The sequence below is a fragment of the Nerophis lumbriciformis genome, linkage group LG07, assembly GCF_033978685.3.
Source record: "Nerophis lumbriciformis linkage group LG07, RoL_Nlum_v2.1, whole genome shotgun sequence".
NCBI classification, from domain to species: domain Eukaryota; kingdom Metazoa; phylum Chordata; class Actinopteri; order Syngnathiformes; family Syngnathidae; genus Nerophis; species Nerophis lumbriciformis.
The window spans coordinates 34,195,715-34,213,107 of NC_084554.2; the positions used below are offsets into that span (position 1 = coordinate 34,195,715).

Sequence of the window (17,393 nt, forward strand, 5' to 3'; positions counted from 1 at the left end):
GTAATCATATCGCTGCTTAGCGCTAATAAGGAAGTTGACACTAAAACACACATCATAATAAACTGATGGATTATTCATGAAAAGTTACCTTTTTGGCGTTCACATTTTATGTCAATTAATAAATGTCACCGTCACTTTTTTGGTTATAAAATGACGGGATCAAGAAAAGATAAGGCTTGACTGTTTAAAGTTGCCTGGATAAGGTAACGGACTAAAATTAAGTCATACGATGGAACAATAATATTTTTTGTAACTAAATTTCATACCTGCAGTCTGAAGCGCCACTGCACATGACATCACATGACATTTCAGCAAATCTCGCAAGATTTCATCTGAAGAGTGTCTGGAACAGGGATCAAGAATGGTGGTCATTCTGGAAGGCGAACGCAAAAAGAAAGGTGTTAATTTCTTTTCACACTTCCCTGACAGGTAAATGATGCTATGTTGTCGCAGTGTGAGCTACAGCAGCTTGAGAATAATAATAAAAAAAACTTATTCCAAACTTTCAGCAAACTTCAGTTAAGTTTTAAAAGCAAAATGAATACTTTTTAGAGAAAGAAAAGCAAGCGCTACACCAAATGATCCAGTAAATTAGTTTTATTGGAAGTAAAACTCCAGTACATACAGTTAAGGGTTTAAGATGCAAGGTTTGACACCGGAATCGACATTAGGGCTGCAGCTATTCATTATTTGATGATTAAGTACTCTGTCAACTAATCGGTCAAAACACTTTATAGTCTAAATGCGTATTTTCAGGAAAATAGCTTAAAGGAACATTTTTTTTGCTTGCCATAACCTTTATTCTTGGTTTCTGAAAAAATGCACATCATCAACAATGAAAATTGCACTTTTAACATGCGAGTATCAATAAAAAAAAAATATTAATGAAACTGTCGGCTGTTCGCCACCACAAGAATAACATCACAATGGACGAGATGATCATTAATTAACTACAAATAACGCATATTTTTCATCCATCTATGGCAGAAGATTAATAACCAACCTAATCATTATTTTTGGGTATACTTTTTGTTTTATTTGTATTTTCTCATGTAAAATATGTGCTTTGAGCTCAATAAAGGTTGAGGAAGTGGGAGTTATTTTAATCAACTACAGTAGGTTGACAACAACCTAGTTATTGATTGAGTGTCCCCATCAGTAGTCTCTTCCAGCCAATCAGAGAGGTTCAGAACAGGTCTGGAAGTGTACACCATGCAACCTAACACCCCCGGCTCCGTCGCTAATGATCCTCCCATCCCTAATATTGGTTTAACTTGATCGGCCTGTTTGGAGACGTCTGAAAAAAAGTTCCGTTCCACTCCGCCGCCGTCACCCCAGCCGTCAGGTCAGAGACCATCTTGGAAAAAAAAACCATTGACGCACATACAGTATGTCGTGCATGTTATGACTCGCTGCGACAGAAAAACATGAAGTAGCAAACGCCGCGGCTATCCTGGAGAGTGTTTAGGCTTTCAATAACATTTGTAAACTCTAGAAGTTGACATAGACAGCCAGGTGGAATATTTTCTGGCAGCGTCACATGACATGACAGAAATGACAGGAGGAATGACTCTCTCCTTCCTTTTGGGCCAGAAGCAGTTCCAGACTTGTATATCGCCGTGGCAACTTTGCTGACCTTCCACCTTACGTCGTGCTACACCTGTCAACAAGTCACAACTGCACTGTGGGATCCCTGCCTCCACTGCCCCCTCCCTAAACAAGAGACACTTAGGATACATGAACCGCTGTCACCTGGTGCAACAACTCAACGCAACATTCATTTGATATGGGTTAAATAAGCAATTAAATAAGGATTTTGTACTTGTTTTGAATTTGTGGTTGTCAAAAGTATCGATACTTTGATGCCAATACGTAAAAAATTGGATACTAGCTTGTTCAGGATACTTAATACGGAAGACACTTTTTCCTCGGACAGCCATGTCTCTTTTTGGCGTGGTAAAGTTAAAGTACCAATGATTGTCACACACACACTAGGTGTGGCGAAATTATTCTCTGCATTTGACCCATCACCCTTGATCACCCCCTGGGAGGTGAGGGGAGCAGTGGGCAGCAGCGGTGGCCGCGCCCGGGAATCATTTTTGGTGATTTAACTCACAATTTCAACCCTTGATGCTGAGTGCCAAGCAGGGAGGTAATGGGTGAGCTCTGGGCAGTCAGCGCTGAAGATGATGGCCTGCGGTCTTAAAAAATGAGGCTGTTTTTCTCATGTATTTATTTATTTTAGTCAGTCTGCCACAAATGCGGATTTGGCGCATCGATTTTAGCCCTGGCTTACAAATAAATTATAATGGAACTTTGGCGCTATGCTCCGTAACAGACATAGCAGAAGGGATCTGTGTTGGCGATCAGCAATAAATTAAAAGCGAAACGAGATGAAGTGAAAGAGAAAAGCGTGTCTTGCATCATGCATTTATTCAGTAATCAACTACAAGCGGTCAGTTGAGATATTTGCCGCACAAATAAGAGCGGAGATCCACCTACACGAGCCCGGCAGGGAGTGTTACTAACGTGTGCAATGCGTGCAGAACACAAACTTGTTGCAACACAACCTTTATCACATTGCTTAAAAGACACAGCTTAGAGACACTCTTTTGTCATTAGGTAGACCGATGCCTTCCAAGTGAAATATGTAAACCAGCGGTGTTCAAAGTGTGGCCCGGGGGCTAATAGTGGGACGCAGCTCTTTTTTATGGACCGGTGGGGCACATTGCAAAAATCAAATACTTGGATTTTTTTCCTAAATAAAAAAAAAAAAACAGCAAAAATGGAGCAAAAAGGGTAAACGTAATGAGAAAAAGCTGAAATGTTGATACTAGTAATGAATAAAAAGTAAGGCTGACAAAGTTAATGCAATAACGCGTCCCTTTAAAGGCAATCTATTTTTTAACACGCAAATAGCGCACATGCATCCTGACTGTTTTTTGACCCTTGATCCATTCAGTAGCGTGGGGAAATGTAATGGCGTCCTGTTGCTGTTGAGCCACAAGCTCCAAAATAGCGAGGGGGACATTATGAAAATCTTAATTCCAAAGCCATGGCAAGTTGACAAGACAATTTTATCTTCATTCGTTGTGAGACAAAATCATTGGAGCGAACGCTGCTTGCGCACTTTGCTGCTTGTAGAGAGGAGGAGCTTCACGCCCGTATTTACATTACAGTTGAGTGCATTACTAACATAAAATGTAGATTGTTACGCTAACTGCTTTAGTAAACTGGAATAAAATCTCAGCAGAAAAAGACGGTAGAGCAGTAGTCCAGAGTCACTTCTAGTCACTTTTATTGTAGATTTTTGTCAAAACACCTTTTTCTACCAATCACGTACTTCCAGCATCACAATATTAGCGCTAAGCTTCACATCTGGTCTAACTACCAAAACAATGAAACATCGGCTTACGTTACGATCATGCTTTGTCAAAGATGTTTTTTAATCTGTGATATTTCTACCTATTTTTACCTAATGTTTTATGGCAGATTGAAATAAAGTGTATATTATTTTACAACCTGTTCTGATTGGTAGTCAGCAATTACAGAATGTTTAACAGGCTGAATGTTACATTTTATTAATAAATAGAGAGGGTTGAAACATTGTCATGCAGAGATATGAAAACTATTAACTTGTACAACATGTAATGTACATAATATCAGAAGCATTCATTCAGGTAGAAATATCACAGATTACATTACCAAACATCTTTGACAATCAAACCATGATGATTTTGTGTTATTAATGTGTCATGCTGGTGTCTAAACATGGAAGTGGACTCCTCCGCTCCCCTCTGATTGAAAGGGCTCCTACAGGAGGAATACAAATACTGTATTGCTACAAAATACAAAATCTCGCAAGACACCAATACACTGCAGGTAATTTTTTTTAACTCTTTAAAAGGATGTTTATGTCCTTTTTGTGTTGAGCTGTTTAAATAAACCTAATGTTTAAAAGACATTTCATCAAAGCATACTAATTGTCCAGTCATGGAAACAAAAACTTGCAAATTATCCGTATAGGTTACACTTACTAATGACGAAAAATTATATTTATCTGCGATTAATCACAATTAATTTTGAGTTAACTATGAGTAAAGTGTGTTTATTGTGATTAAATATTTTAATCGTTTGACAGCTCTAATAAAAACAAAGATTGTTCTTCAAATATGTTTTAGCCTTTTTATTAGCCTATTTTAATCTATTTTATCATGTGATGTCACACCACCACCACATTGAGAATATAAAGAACGACATTGTTTATGTACTAGAAAACGCCATGCCACTACTATTTTTTTTTTTTTTTTTACATAATATAGTTAACTACTGTTTTATTAAGCACAGAATTGTTTGTTATGATATACTGGGAGGCCCTAGTCCACTGCTGCTCTTTTCAACAACTTGTGGTTATCAATCACAGGTTTTTGATCATTTTGATTTAACACTAACCTTAACACTAACCTACTAACCTTTAATACTAACCTTGGGAGTTTTACAGCAGTTATCATGACTACCGTTCTTGTGCATGTAGTACAAACTCCCGCAGTTGCTGCAAAGAGTTACCGCTCTGCCTCTTGGCAGCTCATAACGCATGCACACGGCGATTATCAAAGCTGGCAAACTTATCGAGTTCATTTTCATTGATCATTCGGTTAATTGACTTATCGAATGTTGGCCCAGGTCTAATGTTATAATCACTGAAACCATCTAATTTTGCAATATTGTTTGAGCAATCTGCTAGATGTTTCTTGGAGAATGTTGGTGGAGGTTCCCACCAGAAGCAAATATGAAGGGACACAAGGGGAGATGATTTGTTGAGTCGAGGCTTTGAAGTTTTATTGCTCGGTGGAGCCTCAGAGGTCAGGGCAAAGAAAGGTCTGAACTGTATTGGACAAGTACGTTGTAGTCTGATCCGACCTACCACGTTGCTTCCTGATTAGCAGCCGTTTACATTCATTGGAAGCCGCAAAATTGTTTTTAGGGATTTGATACTGACCTCATCACTGGAAGCCCCCCCCCCCAACTTTCGCTTGCTATTCAGTCTTCCTGCGTTCAATCAGATGCCTGTCCATTCCCTACGACGTTACCATGTCTCCCCCAAACACACATGAGGGCCCATGTCCACCGGAGAGAAATCCCATCTGTGTCCTCATCCATTCTGCAGGTCTGGACATGAGCAAACAACAAGCTTTCACCACCCCTGGCAACCCTTTTCACTTCACACTGGCAAACACACACACGCACATGCGCACACACGCACATGCGCACACACACACATACACACACATGCGCATACACACACACACACACACACACACACACACACACACACACACACACACACACACACACACACACGACGGGCCTCCGATGGCAACATCCGCTGCGAAACAAACCTTTTTTTAGAAGGGACATCCTGCCAATTCACAAAGCTGTCACAAAGCAAAACCAAAATAAAAGTAAGTATTAAGAAAACAATGCTGATTAAAAAATAATTAATTGTCGCCATAAGTACAAGCTTTATTATACAAGTGTATCCCGACATTCATTTGTTAAAATGATAAGTACAATATTCCTTTGAAGTTTGCTGAATTCAAGTATTTTTGTGTGAAACTTTAAACATGTTCAAAGCAGGTCCAAACTGTTTGTCTTAAAAGAAAAATTCAAATGCAGGAGACCACTTTGAGTCTGGTGTAGATAAATATATTCGCCAGGCTATTTAAAGAAAACATCTTAGCATTGTGTTGTAGTTGACAAAGCAACGAGTTGCTAGGTAAACTCTGATAATACACTATAGTAAACCTTTTCTTTATCGCTTTTAATTTGTTCCAGGACTGACTCCTGAAAAAAAATTTCAGCAAAGTAGGAATTAACAAATCTTTTCATAGCTAGAGCACAAAAACCCTGTTTAAAACCTAAATAACTACCGATTTGATTCTGATTCTTGAGGTGACGATTCATTTTTGAATACATTTTAAATTTAACACGATTCTTGATTCATTATTTGGTATACAATGATAAAACATTTTGAAAACAGGACATGGCCTAAATAAAAACTTTAAAGTAGATTTATTTTTAAATATATGTTTTTCTATTCAGAATTATTACTTTTACATAAATACATAAATATAAACAAACAAATGAAAAATCTACTTTCATTCTTAGCGGGGTTTTTTTAATATAATTTTTTGAAACGATGAATCGATTAAGAATTGGCACACATAAGACTTGCGATCAATAGGTGAATCGATTTTTTGAGCATCTCAACTAAATAGAAATTTTAACAATATGAGAGCCTTCCAAACATGAAATAAATCCCACATAAATCACCTTTAAACTCGTTTAATCCAATATAGTAATGCTTCCTGAGGCTGAGACAATTAGTGGACATAATACTGAACAGCACGCTCTGATCTTAATAATACTGGTAAAAGAAAAACATTTTTACATCACGTTTTCACAAGTGCACTTTTACTGTTACTGATGTTTATAATCTGTCAGCTGGTTCAGTTCCACGTCACATCACACGGAGCATAAAGAGCGAGCGTGATGGGAAAGTTCAGCGCTCAATCAGGGAGTTTGCTTGGACAGATTGGACAAATATTTCTTTTGTGTGGTCGTCTCCACGCCTCTGTTCAGCTCTGACAGCCACAGAGGGAGCAAAGGAGGGAGGGGGCGGTCCAAACGGGACTACATTAGGGACTTGGTCCAAGACGCAGGGGTGTCTCAGGAGTTGTCTGTCTGTCTTCACTCCACGACTAACCTGAGCTATCAATTACATTTATGGGGGGGTAAAGCGGCTAATAAAACAGCACATGCAGGCTACATTGCATTTTTTTCACACAACATTTCTTTTCATAACTCTACGAATGAAAGGTGGTGAGAAAATTTAATGGAAAGTACGCAAATACCACGGCAAAGACTCCCCCGTATGATCCAATAACTATTTTAATGTCACTCTTAAAGAGCCGCAGATGTCTTCTGCGCCATATGGGGCCATCTAGAGAACCGTAATGGCACACCAACTGCAAGGACACAAAAGCAGCCCAAACCACATGTCGCTGTAAATCAAACTGCTGTTCATTTGCGTCGGAATCTGACACGCAGCACCAAAGGCCAGGTGAAGATCACGAAGAAAAAATAAAGAAAAAACATAAAAACACATCAAACACAAAAAATTGTGCACACAGGGGGGGGGGGGCTGACTGTTAAAATCATGGCATTAAAACTAAAAAATAAAGAAAACTTCAGATTGTTTTCTTTGTCTTAATTTGTCCAAAAATAGAACAAACACATTCTGAAAATATTACAATAAAAAAATAGAAAAAAAATACTGGCAGCGGTAAAGTTTGGATCCATGAAGGAAAGAAGAAAGTGAATGAATGTTTATAACTGAATACATTTATACATACATAAAAATGTGTTTTCTTTTGTATTATTTTATTTTTTTTATGAATTAAGTAACGTTTATGACAACCTTTTTCCAAAATACAATATAGAATGTGAGATATAACAGGATAATACATACATTTATCATTTGTTTTCAAAACGGTTACAAAAAAGTTGGGACCCCAAAACTTTACTGTGGGACACCATTTTTATGCCTTGGGGGTCCCTGGGATCCTATTTTGAAAATTACTAGCGCCAACACTGATGGAGTATTGGTGTGTGCAAAACAACAGCAGGCGGCTGTGGCCTGCGGGCCGGTTCTAATAATAACCAAATATCATCCCGGGGGCCATAGATAATTCATTGTCAAAGTAAAAGTCAAGGCCCGTGGGCTTTGACTTTGACACATCGGCGCTAGCATGCTAATGGCCTGCTATCTTAAATGCTAACATGATTGCAAGACACATTTACAGTAAGTCTTCTAAACCTGGTTTAAAGATTTTAGTATGTGTATAAGTACTTTTAGAGCAGGGTTGTCGAACTCATTTTAGATCGGGGGCCACATGGAGAAAAATCTACTCTCAAATAGGCCGGACTGGTAAAATCACAGCACGATAACTTAAAAATAAAGACAACTTCAGGTTGTTGTTTTTTTTGTTTAAATATAGAACAAGCACATTCTGAAAATGTACAAATCCTAATGATGTTTTGTTTTTTTACACTTACATGTTGCGGTTAATAGTATTCTACCTTTATTTGTCATTATTTATACTTTCTGAATAAATTATGTGATAATGTTCATCAGTTAAGTCATTGGTGTTAATGTTCAATCTATCAAGGTAAAAAAATATTATCAAAATCAAATTACAGGATGTTATTTATGACTGGTGCACTAACATCATGTGGTTTATTATTATTTTTTTTTACATATGTAGCATCATCTTCAAAGATACAAATAGTTGCTATTGCAACATCAAGTGGACACATTTAGAACAGCAGTTTCTTTCATTCAAAAATGTCGGCTCATTTTTATACTTAGCCAACTCATCTTGCGGGTCGGATAAAACCTATTCGTACGTTTGACACCCCTGTTTTAGAGCATATTCAACAATGCAGTGACAGGAATAACCGTGATAAATTTTGGTCACAATAACCTTGACTGTGACCTTTTCTGCAGAGATGTTTGGATTGATGGCGGACATGGTTTTCAACCAATCTTACTAAGATTTTACACTCACTTATGGTCATAAGTCTGCCAAATGTTGCGATGATTTCATCAACACCCATAAGTTACAGATAGGTGTTTTGTAGAGCTGTGAGAAATAGTTAAGTTGATTCGACTAATGACTTAACATTTGTTGATACATTTTCACCCTTTTGTCTACAGCGGTTTATAAGCAGGAGACAAACACATATATAGGAGTGTCCTCATTTAGGCTATGTCTACACTACACCGGATAACTCATTAAAAAAAATAATTATTTAGCCTAAGCCCCGTTTCAGCCACACTAAACTACCGTTTAAGGTCCCCCTCCTCTGACAATTTTTTTACACGGGTAAGTTAGCCGTGTATTTCTTGAATCTTCGGCTCTTAGCTTTGTATGGACTCATTGATCGTTTACAAACTGAGTTCGGAGAGGAAGTGACGCCAGAAACACCGCGCCTCACACAGGAAGTGACATCAGAAAGAACGCGCCACAGCCAGCTTCATAATAAAGCGGTTTCGTAACTCGGAGCTAACCACTGGAAATATGGAGGCGAGTCATCCAGACATGCTCATGTTTCTCATTCTTCTACATGTACAGACGCTTGTGGAAATCACACATGAATACCTTAAGAGAAAGCGATTGCAGCTATTTTGGATACAACACTTCTCAGACGGCAGGAGAACTTTCCAAAGTCCAGGTCAGCTGTGATTCTACTTAGCGAAAAACTTCGTCCAATTGTCGAAGGAGAGTCAACAAGAATGCGAGCTCCCGTGGATGTGATAAAAAAGGCTTTGTATTACCTGGCCGTCGAGGGAAGACTAACTACGGAAAATGGCGAATGCTGTTGGACTGGCAAAGCAGACTGTATCAGTTAATGTCTGTCATGTATGTCGTGGACTCAACGTCTAGGTCCAGAGTATATACAGGTAAAAGCCAGTAAATTAGAATATTTTGAAAAACTTGATTTATTTCAGTAATTGCATTCAAAAGGTGTAACTTGTACATTATATTTATTCATTGCACACAGACTGATGCATTCAAATGTTTATTTCATTTAATTTTGATGATTTGAAGTGGCAACAAATGAAAATCCAAAATTCCGTGTGTCACAAAATTAGAATATTACTTAAGGCTAATACAAAAAAGGGATTTTTAGAAATGTTGGCCAACTGAAAAGTATGAAAATGAAAAATATGAGCATGTACAATACTCAATACTTGGTTGGAGCTCCTTTTGCCTCAATTACTGCGTTAATCCGTAAACCAGGCACGGGTAGATTTTGCGCTGTGTGCAGGCGCCAAGTCCTGTTGGAACTTGAAATCTCCATCTCCATAGAGCAGGTCAGCAGCAGGAAGCATGAAGTGCTCTAAAACTTGCTGGTAGACGGCTGCGTTGACCCTGGATCTCAGGAAACAGAGTGGACCGACACCAGCAGATGACATGGCACCCCAAACCATCACCCAACCATGCAAATTTTGCATTTCCTTTGGAAATCGAGGTCCCAGAGTCTGGAGGAAGACAGGAGAGGCACAGGATCCACGTTGCCTGAAGTCTAGTGTAAAGTTTCCACCATCAGTGATGGTTTGGGGTGCCATGTCATCTGCTGGAGTCGGTCCACTCTGTTTCCTGAGATCCAGGGTCAACGCAGCCGTCTACCAGCAAGTTTTAGAGCACTTCATGCTTCCTGCTGCTGACCTGCTCTATGGAGATGGAGATTTCAAGTTCCAACAGGACTTGGCGCCTGCACACAGCGCAAAATCTACCCGTGCCTGGTTTACGGACCATGGTATTTCTGTTCTAAATTGGCCCGCCAACTCCCCTGACCTTAGCCCCATAGAAAATCTGTGGGGTATTGTGAAAAGGAAGATGCAGAATGCCAGACACAAAAACGCAGAAGAGTTGAAGGCCACTATCAGAGCAACCTGGGCTCTCATAACACCTGAGCAGTGCCAGAAACTCTTCGACTCCATGCCACGCCGCATTAACGCAGTAATTGAGGCAAAAGGAGCTCCAACCAAGTATTGAGTATTGTACATGCTCATATTTTTCATTTTCATACTTTTCAGTTGGCCAACATTTCTAAAAATCCCTTTTTTGTATTAGCCTTAAGTAATATTCTAATTTTGTGACACACGGAATTTTGGATTTTCATTTGTTGCCACTTCAAATCATCAAAATTAAATGAAATAAACATTTGAATGCATCAGTCTGTGTGCAATGAATAAATATAATGTACAAGTTACACCTTTTGAATGCAATTACTGAAATAAATCAAGTTTTTCAAAATATTCTAATTTACTGGCTTTTACCTGTAAAGTAGGGATGATACTAGAAACCGGTTTTTCCGGTTGTTCGATAAGAAAAGAACCGAGTCCTCGGACTCAAATCTCTTTTTGAGAACCGGTACCCGTTATCGAGACCACTATAGTAAAGAAAAAGAGTTGGTCCTTTATTCGAATCCCTCGGAACGAATCCCGTCCCGACCAGAAATGCCCCGTGAGACATCACAAGAAATTACGTCACGTAGCTCAGTCATTAGGCGCAGATAGGGAAAGCAGGAAAAACAATGGACCGGAAAAAGCGCTCCAAGTTGTAATAAAATTCAAAACAAAAAGGTATAATCCAATGAATAACTTTACTGAGAGATTTGAGCAGGGTACAAACACATGACGAACACTTTTACGACCAACCGGAAACATAGCAACCAGGCGAGCAACGCACCTCCTTTACGGCAGCTGTTGCAACGTTCTTAAAGCAACCGCAGCACATACTTATACATACACAACATCTCCCTTTTTTAACTTTTGTTTTTCTTTCCTTGTAAACAAAACAAAATCACACTGTATATGTGTTGTCTGTCTAATTATAAACAATGCAGACGAGGCGTGTTGGCTGAGTTCTTGACGTTTACTTTCACCGTGTGCTCATAACCTCATTCTTAACTGCCGGGTGGCGACATGCAACAACACTTTTTGGGGCTACCGCGCATGCTCGTCACTCCCGTTGCATGCTGGGTAGTGTAGTTGTTTTATTCCCTAGCCTAGCTCATAACATCACATCTTTCCCCCTATAAAGAAATCATGTTAACTCAAAGTGTATTTCTTTTTTTTAGCTTTAACTTTTCATTTTTTAGCATTGTAACCACATTTGCAAACAACTTTTCTCTTCATAGAACTTTCTTTCAATAAAGAAATAAAGTGCAAAAATGTCAAAGCATCAAAACAAACAGTTATGTCAAATAGCAGCAGAAGTGCAATTTTTGGAGAGCTGTATTATTTTAAGTTTTGTGCCCAAGGGACTGATTTTATTTAACACTATATTATTATTTATACACCTATAGTGATCACAGAGACAGGTTGTTTTTGTGTTACTGTATGTATTTGTTTTTCTGAAAAATCCCACTTAATATACTTTGGGTAACAACAGTCAATATTTATTTATTTTATTTTTATTTTTTAGGGGGATAACAGTCAATATTTATTAGATTTTATTTTCTTCTTATATAATAAAAGTGAGCTTTTGTTAAACCAAATATTGTGTGTTTTTTCCCATATACAACAACCTAATCTGGACTCGATAAGATAATCAATAAGGAATCGGTTCGATAAGAGGATTCGATAATAGGCTCGAACTCGATAATTTCTTATCAAACATCATCCCTAATATAAAGTCACCAAAAAGGAATGGACAATGAAGGTGAAGGCAAAAGAGTGAGGAGTGTCCTGACCAGATATCTAGATCCCTAGTTTGATTGATGTAAAATGTTCTTCATCACATTGTTTACGTGTCTAATAGAGATTTTATTAATTCATGATGTCTCAGGTGTGATTCACTACAATAGGGCCCCGCAGCACACTGGATTCCAGTTAATTCAAATACCACAACACTGGATATTGTTCAGATAAGTTACATTTAAGAACTTGCACACAAAGCAACACTGAATGTGACTATAACGTGCGCATTTTCCGCGCATGCGTATTTGGTCGCGTTGCACCGGCGGGTGGAGGGGGGCGGGGATCTTAAACGGTGGCATTGTTGTGTGTGGACATGGATAAGGTTAGGTGGGATTTACCCTAGATAACCTTATCCGGTTTAGCGTAAACGGGGCCTTATACTGGAATTAAGTAAATAAACTATAAATGTTGTTTAGTTGAATTAAAAAAAGGGGAGCATAATAAGACCACTTTCCTTTAACATGCTAATAAAGGACAGAAGCGGGAAAGTGCAGCGAGCTCGAAAGTGTTTATCTAATTAAGTTACATGCACATCACCTGTGCCATCTTGTGGAGACCTCACACAGTTCAACTCCTTCATAGCAACTTATGTGTAATATTTTTCTACATATTAATGTCTCGTGGGTAAGTTTGAAGGCTCTTTATAAAACTTTATTACCGACCTTAACACGCCGACAGCAGTCCTCATGTCTTGGCTCCAACATTCACAGCAACACTTCCTCATTATGCACCAATCACAGTCACGGCGAGTCAGGTGCGTTCATGAACCCCGGAATTCAACATCACACTACCAGAGAAATGCATGTTGTTGTTTTTAGCACATTTTCTTTGTTCTGTGTTGCTGCTGACAATTTGTTGTGGGTTTTATCACCTCGTGTTGGATTTATTACTCAGTTATTATCTTATTTATTTAAGTGTGTGAATGACTATGCTTTTCACAAATTCCGTACAACTAAAAGGCATTGCACAACTTGAAATGTAAACTCATTCATATTGTTTTTTTGCACCCCTGCTGAGTCATTTTCAAGGAAATGTCTTCCAGGTCGGCCACAAAACCCACTGCAACATTAATTCATCCATTGTGGCAGTGAAACCATAATATTATTAATTATCATCCATTTGTCTTCATTGTCTTGGAGCCAACGTGTGGCTAAAATATCAATTCTAATGGGGGTTTTCCAGGCCGCCTCGGACCAAAGATGACGCAAGGATGCTTGAAAAAAGCATTTGGAAGAAGAAATAATTAAATCTCCTTTGGGCTGTGAGTGATTTGTTTAATGGAGTGGACAGGGGTATTAAATATGATTACATGAGAGACCCCTTCCCCACCCCCATCATGGTTATGGTAAGATGACTGGCAACAACGACGAACAAGGCATTACCTTTCTAGTCAGCACATCTGGCGCCCTAATAGGCCACGATAATGTTTGTCAATGTTTAGGTTCGAACATTCTGAGAGGAACGCATTGTGACTGCTGAGCGATCCCATTCAGGGGGGGAACTTACATCAGGCTTCTGGCAACGTCGGATGTTCCTTAGCAACCGTGAAACCTGCCGCTTTCCCTGAAATGAACGAGGCAGCGTTGCATAACTAATAACTGCTGACATTCAGCGTGTTCTACTGTATGTCATCAAGGGCCCGTACTAAAAAATACATAGACTTTAGAATAGTCAGTGTACAACTTGAGGCAGCAGTATGGATTCGCTATCCACTGAACGTGAGTCGCAAGGTCATCGTATATATAGTGTCACGGTCTGGAGCTGCACGAGTGCCGCTGGCACAGGGGAGCTGCAGTTCACTAAGGTCAAGGTCTGGAGCTGCGCAAGTGCCGCCGGCACAATGGAGCTGCGGTTCACTGATGCCATGGTCTGGTGCTGCACGAGTGCCGCCGGCACAATGGAACTGCGGTTCACTGATGCCATGGTCTGGTGCTGCACGAGTGCCGCCGGCACAGGGGAGCTGCGGCTCACCGATATGGAAACATGTTTCCCAACATGCACGGAAGGACAAACTGAGCTGCTTTTCTAACACTAACACGACAGTAAGCCCAAAAAACTAAATGAGGCTAACCTGCTACCGCTGCACAAGCTGTACACTGACTACTTTTTATGGTGTTTTACCTCGAGGTTCCAGTATGTACCTTCACCTCCATTGCTGTAGTTTGCTCTTGTCACGTATAGAGGATCTTTGACCAGCATGTTTGCCATAGCTCAGTAAAATACTAGAGCGCTCCTGTCAAACAGAGGATCTTTGATTCATGTTTTTGCAGTAAATCATGTCAGAACAGAAAGCTACTACTGTCAAAAATAGGATCTTTGATTAGTGTTGTTTGCAGTATAGGTTCTTTAAAACAGCAGAGTACTCCCCCTTCATATGGAGGATCTTTAACTGGTGTTTTTGAAGTTGTTCCTTGAAACCAGAGTGCTTCTGTCACATAGAGATCTTTGACTATAGACTTTTTTATGTAGTTTATTAAAACAGCAGTGTGCTTCTGTCATAAAGACAATCTTTGATTAGCATTTTGGCTGCACTTCCTTAAACCACCAGAGCTTTGATTAGTGTTGTTGTTTTTTTGCAGTAGGTCCTTTTATAACAAAAAGGTGCTGCTGTCAATATTTGACCAGCATTTTTGCTATGGTTTCTGAAACCCTTATAGCACTCCTGTTCAATAAAGGATCTTTGATTGGTGTTTTTGCAGTCGTCAGTAGAGTGCGCCTGTCATATACAATATATTTGACTGTAGTTCTTTAAACCGCCAAAGCACTCCTGTCAAATAGAAGATCTTTGATTAGTATTTTTGCAGTAGATCATAACAGAAATGTTCTCCTGTCAATTTAGCGGATCTTTGACTGGCATTTCTGCTGTAGTTTCATAAACCCATGGAGCACTTCTGCTAAATAAAGGATTTTTGATATGGTTTTTTTACAGAAAATCGTGTAGCTGAGATAGGCTCCAGCACCCACCACGACCCCGAAAGGGATAAGCGGTAGAAAATGGATGGATATGTCAAAGAGACAGGTATTCCTGTCAAAGAGAGGATCTGTGATTAGTGTTTTTGCAGTCGGTTGTTCAAAACAGAACTGACCTCTTCATACAATACAGATGATCTTTGACTAGGGTTTTCAAAGTGTTTCTTTGAAACCATGGTGCTCCTGTAACAGAGGCTCTTTTATAGAGTTTTTGATTTACAGGAGGAGATCATTAAAAACACAGGCGTGCTCGTTTTAAAGAGATGATCTTTGACTAGCATATTCGCTGTAGTTCCTTAAACCAGTGGTCCCCAACCTTTTTGTAGCTGCGGACCGGTCAACGCTTGAAAATTTGTCTCACGGACCTGGGGGGGGGGGTTCATAAAGAAATACAATCATGTGTGCTTGCGGACTGTATCCCTGCAGAATGTATTGATCTATATTGATATATAATGTATATATTGTGTTTTTTATGTTGATTTAATAACTTTTTTTTTTTTAAACAATTATTTTATTTTTTTTAATTTCTTGTGCGGCCCGGTACCAAACGGTGGTTGGGGAACACTGCCTTAAACCACCAGAGCGCCACTGTCAAGTGGAAGATCTTTGATTAGTGTTTTTTGAGTAGATCATTCATAACAGAAGGGTGCTTCTAAAATGTATAGAGGATATTTGACCAGCATTTTTACTGTCATTTCTTAAAACCCTCGAGCACTCCTGGTAAATAAAGTGTCTTGCAGTAGTTTGGTAAAAACAGCATTTTTCTACTGTCATACACAGGATCTTTCGCTCGCGTTTATTCTGCTGTAGTTCCTTAAACCATCAGAGGGCTCTTGTCAAATGGAGGATCTTTGATTGAATAAAGAATCTCCTGTCATATATAGATGATCTTTTGCTGGTGATAACATACTGTAGTCGTGCTTCAGAGAAGGGGTGTGTATTAAAGCAAATACTACCAGCAAGAAGCCTCCTTGGATGATGAGACAGGCAGTGATTTAGGATGAGTCATTGGACCCAGGTTTTCAGCCTCACCCAAGAGAGGACCCGCCAAGTCTTTGAAATGATCCCCACATGTCTGGAAAGGCAACCACACTGCGGTCGGGAACAAGAAGTGTGTATTAGTGCGAAAGTGAAAGAGATACAAACACACAACTCGTCCATAATGAGGCCTCAGATTTGAAAGTATAAAGTACTTCAGCATTTAGACAATCACAAAGGATTTTTTCCCACTCATGCATCAAGTAATCCACCCGGATTTACAACAACAATACTTGCTTTTTTGTGTGTGTCTTTCTAAGACAGTATGATTCATTCACAACCAACAATCAAACTGAGATCGACACTTGACATTATTTTTGGGAAAACAACAGGATTTGTTTCATCCACACAGTATCAACAATAACTATCTCATACTCCACGCTGCATGGAAATGTGCTGGACACGGCCAAAAAGTGCACAGGAAGCCGTTGTTCAAACAGGAAGAATAAGCATGACGTAGATTATGAATATTATGGTTTGCTTAAACATTTACAAGCAGAGTGGAGCTAACTCTACCTCCTCTCCAATCACAGCATTGTTTGTTCACTTCCTGTGTTGACGTTAAGAATTGATGAATGGTGTATAATAAAATAAACAATTATATTAATTGAAGAAAAGTAAGTGACAGGAGTGAGTCTTTGCTGGCCCATAATGGTAGAAATAAAATAGATGTAAAATTGATTAAAAAAAAAAAACTGTTAAGAATGCCAATATTTTCACATTAATTATTGTTTCTTGCAATTCAAATACATGATTTAATTATGTTTAAATAACATTTTTAAAATATAAATGCCTTTAAATCCACGCACTCCATTAGATTGAGAAACATAATGTAAAAAAATAAATAAACATACAATATATTAACAATGGATAAACGATAAAACGATTATATACATTTTAAAAATGACTTAAAATAAAATACTTTTAAAAATAAGTGGCAGGGATGAGTCTTTGCTGGCTCGTAATGATAAGTGGATGTAAAATCGATAGAAAACATATGTACGCCAATATTAATTCTCATTTCTTTCACTTAAATTACATGATTTCATTA

General features: G+C 38.8%; 1 protein-coding gene across 4 annotated transcripts in view; it reads right to left on the reverse strand.

The window, feature by feature from the left end:
* The window catches only part of sulf1 (sulfatase 1), a 147,369-nt gene extending 134,321 nt beyond the window's left edge, over positions 1–13,048 (reverse strand). For 2 of the 4 annotated variants that reach the window (XM_061965410.1, XM_061965409.2), the window contains exons 1-2: positions 12,997–13,047; positions 267–373 (exon numbers count right to left, since the gene is read on the reverse strand). In XM_061965410.1, the coding sequence (XP_061821394.1) occupies positions 267–373; positions 12,997–13,022 (133 nt within the window). In that variant the 5' untranslated portion in view covers positions 13,023–13,047. Of the gene's footprint in view, positions 1–266; positions 374–12,996 lie in introns of all 4 variants that reach the window. The other 2 variants (XM_061965411.2, XM_061965412.2) reach the window with 2 other exon arrangements.
* Positions 13,049–17,393: the final 4,345 nt, after the last annotated feature.